This window comes from Anneissia japonica, unplaced genomic scaffold (assembly GCF_011630105.1).
Source record: "Anneissia japonica isolate Jap-2015-1 unplaced genomic scaffold, ASM1163010v1 scaffold1374_len1023071_cov147, whole genome shotgun sequence".
NCBI classification, from domain to species: Eukaryota; Metazoa; Echinodermata; class Crinoidea; order Comatulida; family Comatulidae; genus Anneissia; species Anneissia japonica.
The window spans coordinates 786,742-795,698 of record NW_022728671.1 but is presented as its reverse complement, the minus strand read 5'-3'; the positions used below and the strand labels follow the sequence as shown (position 1 = coordinate 795,698).

The window sequence follows — 8,957 nt, the reverse complement described above, 5'->3', positions numbered from 1 at the left end:
ATAAAAAATTGAAATTATTTTTCCTGATTGTAGTATTACAGAGTCTATATATAGTGTATATGTAAATAACAATACAGTACTCAGGAAAATGATAAATTAAAAATGATGGTTATTGAATTTGTGTATTGCATTTGGAAAGAAAGCATCTCTGTGTTAACCTTTACAGCTGTCATTCTGCCAAACCTAGTGTAAGTAATATGCTTATTTAATGGATGAGTTTGTCTTCTTTCCTGTCAGCTTTGCTTCTTCACTTTGTTGAGAGTAATGAATCCAAGATTTAAAAATAGAGAGGAATGGCATAGGATTACAGTTTTTCATTATTAATTGTTTTAGGCTGTAATGCATACTTGGAACCTATGCCATTTTTTGCATTATAACTATTGTTCAGGTTTAGGGAAGGCTAAAATTATATTTAGTCAAAACACATGTGCAACTGTTTTTACTCCCCACCCAACATATATGTAAATTTCTTTGATCATATACTTTTTTTTTTATAATGGTTCTTGGGTGCCACCACTGGCGTCATGTACAAGCAACTAATACATAAACAAATTATGGAAAAAATATTATAGACCAAAAAACATGCTAGACACATAATTAAAGTCTACACAACAAGAAAAACAAAAAAGGCAGTGGCTATTGTTACACCAGTCTTAATAATAGGGCCACTCTTACTGCACATTTCGCACAGGAAAGCCTCAGTGCGCTTTACAACAGCAACAACAAAAAAATGCAGTAAACAGTTTTAACCTTTAATTAAAACTAAAAACAGTTCCGATATACATGTGTTATTGTATGTATGGATTAGGACAATAATATCCAATCAGAATTGGAATTTGGTTTATGACTGTAATAACCACTGCAAACAAAAAATGAATGTACATGAAAATAATATTTTCATGTACCATCTACAAGACTACTAAACTTAGCCTACATTGAATGAAAAAATAATTTATTGGCTAGTTATGACTTGCATTATGGTATTAAAGTATAAATAAATTAAATTAGATTTGCATGTATACATTCAATGAAGTACAATTAATATGGCCATACTGTATATTCTGGCTTAACATAGAAACTGTGGGTGGAATAATTGTTCACTAAATTACTGAGCTGACCTTGGTTTCTTAATTACGCCTTATTGTCACGTGGTGTGTTGGATTGAATGTAGCACAAAATTACATTAAAAATGATATTTCCTCATATCTACAGTAAGTCTGTAATAAGTAATGTAGCACTACATACAAACTTGTAGTTAGAGTGCTTGGCTTCTAATACCAGGGATCTGTGTCGAAGTCCTGCAAATAATAATACTGTTATAGGAATTTATGCACATTTTCCCTAGGATTCAAGGTTTTGAAAAACACTGATGTTAAGGCCAACTCAGACAGCGTCGGCCGACGCAGCCCAACGCGATTTGTTGTCGTGTCGGGTGTGTGTGAGTTGAACGCAGACGCGATGGTGTGCTTAAGACTGTCCCCGACGATAAATCGGGTCGGGCTGCGTCGGTCGACGCTGTCTGAGTTGGTCTTTAGAGTTAGAGGGGTAAAAGGTGATATAGTGAATTCATTTCAGTTTTTGCATGTAAACAGGTCGCTAGAATATCTGTGTGTTAGCAACAAGGCTGTGAATAAAATATTTATCGTGTTTGAAAGTTTCATCTCTTAGGGCAAAATTGACATGACGTGATTGTAAATGCATCTGTAAGAGACGACTCAGCTTCATAGCACTTGATTGACCAGTTTTAATACATGCATTCTCATAGAAGCTCTGAAATGACTTGAGATAGAGAAAAATATTTATTGGTCATATAAACAAAAACAAAAATCAGGTCATAGACTATTTAAGGGGCATATGCACAAAAGAACATTGACACATGATGTGGTCATGTGCAAAATTTGAATGATGGTCTTTAAGAATATTCTATTGAGAGAAGCTATAACATAGCACTTTAATCACTGAGCGAGGGAGGCAGCTAAGCTGAATTCTGTGTTGTGCTATAAATAAGCCTAAGCTTTTTACATTTACTTGTGTGTAATTTAATGCGGGAAAGAAGATAATAGCTTTTGGCCCAATTAACAAATAGAGAGGTGAACGTATCACTGAATTATGGATTTGTCATCCGCTGTAATCACTGTAATAAAGTAATGTATAAAAATATCAAACAGTAGTTATGGTGAAATGTATAAACTTCATTTTGTTATTACTGTGTCGCAGTGGTTAAAGGGGTTATGCCAGAGTAGTAACAGGTCACAACATGTTAGGATTGGAAATATTGTATCAGACAAAGCAGTAGTTGTCATGGGAGTACCACAAGGATGCATACTTTCGCCCTTTCTGTTCTTCATCAGATGCTAATGATTTAGTAGTATATAATGCAGACTGTTACATGGTTAAATTTGCTGACAATACTACAAATGCAGGACTTACAAAGTATGATATGAGATACAATATTGAACAGGTTGATAAAATAATACGCTGGTGTAACGAAAATAAACTAATATTAAATGTTAATAAAACAAAAGAACTTATCATTAATTTTAGGAAAACAAATAACATCCTGTTGTATATAAGTCACTCTCAAGTAGAAATTGTAGATAATTTTAAGTTCCTTTACTTTTTTAGTAGACTTCTTCTGGATGTAACCCTTTCATCATTTCACTTTTACGTCATTGAAGTATACTTACTTTTCCTATTATTTTATGGTTTAGTAGAGCAATGACAATGCCACAGACCAGGGGTCTGACAAAATGTATCCAAGTCTGGCAATCCATAACTTAAGCACTTTTATCCTTACCAAATGTAACAAATAAACAATGAAATTCTGGTGTTGATATCAATTTGAGTGAAAGCCATTAATCCTTGGTGATTGTGTAAAATATCCAGAAACCCATTGCTTGTCTTATTATAAGAATTTTACAGATCAGAAGAGGTTAAATACTACACGACAGTCAGTCATAGAGTAGAGACCTCATTTTAAACATGTCTAATTACAAAAATTACATAGTTTAATAGTGTAACTGATGATTAACCTTGCTGTTGAATGTGAAAGTAAAAAACGTGTCTCAGCCTAAAATTTGCAGTACAAGGAGAAAAAATTGTTGATTAGGCAAGACTTTTTATTTTTATTCCGCCCTCCTCCGATGATCTTTAAAAAAATTAAGCCTTAGGATGCTTGTGTAGGGTCCTGAGTTGAAATTCCACAATGTTTTTATACTGTAGTAATAACTGAGTTGATTGGAGTGAATCTTTAGCTTGTTGATTAAGATGCTTGCCTTTTTATGTGAAAGACCTGGGTTCGAATCATGCATTGTTGTTGACGTGAGCTGTAGCTTGGTCGATTAAGATGCTTGCCTTTCAATCACAAGGTCCTGGGTTTAAATCCTGTTATTTTCGAAGTGGGTTTGGATCTTGGTTGTTTAGATTCATTCCTTTTAATGATAGAGTCATGTATTCAAATCCATCATACTGTATGTTTCATCTTGAACACTCATTGTTATATTGGAGCATGGAGAAATAGGAAGGTTAACCAGAATTGTAGCATTTAACCTTGGTATTTGAAAAGCCCTTCTTTTTGTTCAGAATCAAATCTTGATCTTCTTAACTAATAAAACTACTCTCATGCCTGATCATGCGATTTGTAAATTTATGCTACATTAGGTTTACTGACTTTACAAATCACCACAGTTTAATTCTACCGAGTGAACATGATCAGATCTTAATAAAATATGTAAAATATAAATGATTGAGTATAACTTGATTTTGATTGATGTTGAATGCAGGACTCGACAAGCCAAGGGCCACAGAGCATATCACGCAGTCAAGCCAAGCAAGCAAAACGTGCTGCAGAAGCCGAGCGAAGAAAACAAGAGGTAGAGCGGAAAAGAAAAGAACGCGACGAGGCTAAGAGGAAATCCTTAGAAGAAGCAGAAAGACGTGAGCAATTAAAGAGAGAGTTTGAGGAAGAAAGAAGGAGAAAAGAAGAAGAAATAAGGTACATATATCATTTATCAAAAAATATATATTATGTTTGTTTTTTGGTTTTTTCATACAGTGTGATTAATAATAGCTTATTGTAATACAAAATATACTTATGGGAAAAGTTCGAGAATACTGTATATTCATAAAATATTTGTAATAAAAAAAATTAATAATGCTCATTTTACTATCATATTTTGCTTATAAGAAAACATGGATATCTTTATTTTTGACATTTTTTTGTTTTTACCATCCTCATCATCATCGTCATCAGTGTAATCAAAAAACTTAATTATATTTTTTTGGATATCATCCTTATTTATTTTTGTTGAGATAGTATAGTCTCTCAAATATGAAATTATTTTTATGACCTTTACAAAATTTAATATGCATAAAATGACACAGTCTCATATTGCAATTAAATTTGCAAATGCAAGGGATAGACTTTCATATTCTATAAATGCCACTGATTTTAAAGTTACTGTTATGAGTCACCTACATGGCTTTCTTTTGTTTCTCGTTAAATTTCCAAAGGTTTTGAACTATAACGAGTCTGCATTTTTCGTGACAATTGTTTTGGCTATATCGATAATGGAATTGACTTTGTTCATTAACCTCTGTGTACAGTATATCAACCATATCCACTGTTAATGGAGGGTTGTGTGGTTGACATAGCTCATTGAGTGTATATGTTAAAGATCGCCAATCTGGTAGACTGACTGTAGATATTATGCTATTTCATGGCTGCCAGTCGCATTATGTGAACTATTTTTAAACTTACATGGATGAATTATTTAATTGTGAGCCTACAAAAAAGTGTTGAATATAATTGCCATAAGTGCATGTGATGTAGAGGTTATGCCAGGTGGGTCAACTCTGGCAAGCCAGTTGTCTTAAAACATTCAACCTGTGCAGTCTGTCCAAATTTAATATAAGGCTTAAAACTCAACTTTCCACAGCTGTTATTTTTTTTGTTCTTGTACATGCTTTGGTGTGTTTTTCCTTTTTTTTTCATCCTTTACTTTTTGTTCAGACACTTGCAAAGGCACAGAGACTATGTATTATGTGTTTTACAAATGCCAAGACATTGTTACCTGGTAAGGTACGAATCTTCTCTTGACTGCATTCATTCTGTGCTGAATTACATGTAACTTAACTACTTCTCTGTGAGTTGAGGCAATTAGGAAAATTACATCTCTCCTTAAGGTCATTTCATGAAAGTACTTTCTTTGTTTTGCATAGTACATTTATAGAGTACTATACTTAAATTCCAATTTTTTCCTTCCTGTATTGGCAGACAACGCAGAGAACGTGAAATAGAGGAAAAGAGGAAGAAAGAAGAAGCTGCACTCGAAAAGAAGAGACAAGCAGAGCTAGCGCTGGAGAGAGAAAGAAAACAAAGAGAAGAGCGTCAGAGAAAAATGAATGAAATGGCGAGGAAAAAGAGAGAGGAAGAACTCAGAAAGAAGGGTAGGATTATAAGGAAATATATGTACATAAGTGTTCACATAGTTTGTATTAAGAATTGAAATTATGTTAGTAGCATTCTTGTCTAAGCATGTGTAAGCTCAAAAGGAATGGCTGCTATGAAATAATTTGTTAACCTCCTGAATCATATTAACAGACACAATATACATAAATAATTACTGAGGGTAAGAGAGGAGAATCTTACTATAATGATAATGGGTAACTAGACTTTGTATGTTTGTAAAACAGAAGATAAGGTTTTCCCTCATTGCCATAATAATAACTGATGTTAACATTACATGAAAGTAAAAAATAAAAAAAAATAAAAAAAATATTATAACTAAATATAAATGAAAATCAAAAATATAATCATAAAGAAAAATAAACATGGGAATCAACTTGACATCAGTGAGACATTAACTATAGCTGCAAAGGTAATTATGTTAACAGAAAGGTTTTAGAATTTCTGATTCATCATTCAAAATTCGTAAAATAAGTAGGCACATATTTTATATATGTCTTAGCTTTCACGAAGTTTGAAGAAGATCCAAGCAAAGAAAGTGATGGACAGAAAAACCCTGTGCAAAAACAGGAAAAGAGGATAGAAATAAAAATCAGAAGAAAAAACTTTTCTGCTCCTACAGAAAAAGCCAATAATGATAGTGATGGTATTAATATTGATATGGTATTAATAATGATAATGGTGGTAATCACGGTAGAGGTAATGATGTTGGTTTTGATGGTGATGATGATTTTGGTATATAAAAATTCAGGTTAAAACTGAATACATTTTGATGAATACAAATTTAAACATTTCTTGATTGAATTTCAAAAATTTTGGTTCCAAAAACAAATTAAATTCATACTTCCAAAATTTGCAGATGATACTTCATTCCTCAGCAATGAAGTGAGTCTGCAACAAGTATTTTGTTGTTAGAATCAAAGCGTTTTAAAATTCAAGCACGGTTTAACTAACACTGATGCATTTTCATGAACATTAACCATTTCTTATTTCTGCAGAGGAAGCAGAAAAGGAGAGAAAAGAAGAGGAAGAAAGAAGAAAAGCTGAAGAGGAGATGTTAGCAGCAATGGCAGAAGAAGAAAGATTAGAATATGAAAAGAGAAAACAAGAGGAGGAACTGTTGCAAAAAGAGCTTGCTGAGAAGGAACGACTACGAAGAGAAGAAGAAGCAAGAATAGCACAGGAGGAAGCTGAAAGATTGATGTTACTAAAGTTAAAAGAACAAAAGGAATTAGAAGCTAGGTTACAATTCAACAGATTACTTCAGTCTGAATCCAACATTATGGCTCACTCACAGGAGATGACTCGAGCATTTACCTTCTCTTACTACGAACTACTTGAAGCTCTGGGAATCGACCCACCAGAATGGTTGAAAAAAGAACTAGAGGAATATACTTAGGTGTCCAAATCTTAATATTTTTCCATGTTACCAACAGTTGAAGCACTGAAGTACATAAATGTATGCTGCGCTTCTTAGGTTAAAAAAAAAAAAAAATATTTGATTTGTTAGATTGTGGTTATGCATTTGTGTCTAAAGCCTCAATCGCACTGGATTTATTTCAGTAAAAGTAACCGTCTTGTCGGTAAGTTTGACCGAAAAAATCCAGTGCGGATAGTCCCGCTCGGTTAACTTGACTGTCGCCGCCGGTTAGTTTTCAGAAGTGAAATTTACTCAGGAATTCCTACCGAGCTACTTTGACCGGCCTGGAAAATCCAATGCGAACAGCCACAGGTCGGTTAAAATTAACCGAATCCCGAGCCTCATTGTTAATTGGGTGACCTTTATCGCTCCGTGAAGCACTGGCGCATGCATATAATTAGTTGACCTGCTTCTTCTCATTGCTTTGGTTTATTGATGTGTACATTTCGATTTTCGTGCAAATTTTATACTACTGTGCTGTATTGATCGTACTAATATCGTACTATTCGACTAGTTGATCACAAACCATTATTTTCTAATGTGTTACTTTCCCTTAAATAGTAAGTATGGCATGGAAGGACATTTCTTGATTTTTTAGGCCTCGCTAGGCCTGAAATATCGGAAGGAGAAATTCTAGGCTCTCATGATGTTGGCGATACAGATCAAGGGATCAGAAGGCTTTAGGTCATGTCAGTACGGGTCATGTTACGGGTCAAAATGTACCGCCCTCAATAGTTAATTTTACACTACTCGGGAAAACTAACCGAGTTGAAAAGTCCAAGTGCGATTGACGGTAACATTTCCCCTAGAAATGTTTACCGTGATGACAGTTACATATTCCCAAAATTTAATCCAGTGCGATTGAGGCTTAAGTGGGAAGATGGATTCTACAAACTCTGCTTTCTGTCCATATTGGTAAAGTGCCTAGATTTGTATAAGCATATTTTATGTGATCCATATTTGCCTGCTATACCAAGCTGTTTATGTGATACATTTGCTATATAAATACTGTGTGTATATCGGTACTGATGCTGTACTATATCGATAATGTGTGTATAGATTTCTAATAGATTTATATTTTATATGATCCATACTTGCTTCATTCTAACTATTTTCATTAGCAATAAGCTTTTATTCTGTTTATAATGTACTGGTAATGTATATGCACTGTATTAATACTGTGTTTACGTACTGTAGTGATTTACAGTATACATAGTGTATCTCTAATGCTTGCATACTGTTTTTATGTGATCCATATTGGCATCATTCCAACTATTTTCACCAGCAATATGCAATGCTGTTTATACTGTACAGGTATGCACTGTATTAATACTGTGTTTATGTACTGTTGTGATACTTTTACAGTATACATAATGTAGCTGTAATGTTTGCATAGTGTTTGTATGTGATCCATATTGGCATCATTCCTACTATTTTTACCAGCAATAAGCATTTATGCTGTTTATAATGTACTTATATTTGCTGTATGAAAACCATGTGTATATAGTGAAGTGATGATGTAATTTATTACTACTGTGTCTATAAAATTTTGTATAGATATATATTTTTATGTCATCCATATTTGCTTCATTCCAACCATTTTATCAGCAATCTGTTATAAATATGGTAATTGTATTCAGATAGTAATATTTTAATAATGTGTGTTACCTAATTAGTAGATCTAAATTTTATGAAAATCATGTACATAATTAAAATATTTCAGATAAATATTTTGGGCTAAAAATGTCTAAAGTATGCAGTTGGTATTCACCTTTATATGATAATTAAAAGAAGATGATTTTTATATTCTGCAGTTTTTACCAGCTACAATCCTTCCATTCCTCCTACACCAAAAAAAAAAAAAAATAGAGAGAGTAAAAGATAAATATCTTACAATGAGCCAGATTCTTTTAAGCAGGTGTATATACTGCATTAAAAGTGTAGCTTAATCACTAAAATAGTCAAAAATTTCATATATATCAGATGTTTAAATACATTTGATTTCAAATCATGTCTGAAATTAAAACTTATTAAAAGCTGTGTAATGTGTTTGCATATCGAGCGTGTCAT

The 8,957-nt window shown here is 33.1% G+C and overlaps 1 protein-coding gene across 3 annotated transcripts in view; it reads left to right on the top strand.

Moving 5' to 3' along the window:
• Window positions 1-8,936, top strand: part of LOC117114494 (axoneme-associated protein mst101(2)-like) — a 31,011-nt gene extending 22,075 nt beyond the window's left edge. For all 3 annotated transcript variants that reach the window (XM_033258163.1, XM_033258162.1, XM_033258161.1), the window contains 3 exons: window positions 3,783-3,994; window positions 5,276-5,448; window positions 6,466-8,936. In XM_033258163.1, coding sequence (XP_033114054.1) covers window positions 3,783-3,994; window positions 5,276-5,448; window positions 6,466-6,866 — 786 coding nt within the window. In that variant the 3' untranslated portion in view covers window positions 6,867-8,936. The remainder of the gene's footprint in view (window positions 1-3,782; window positions 3,995-5,275; window positions 5,449-6,465) is intronic.
• The last annotated feature ends 21 nt before the right edge of the window (window positions 8,937-8,957 follow it).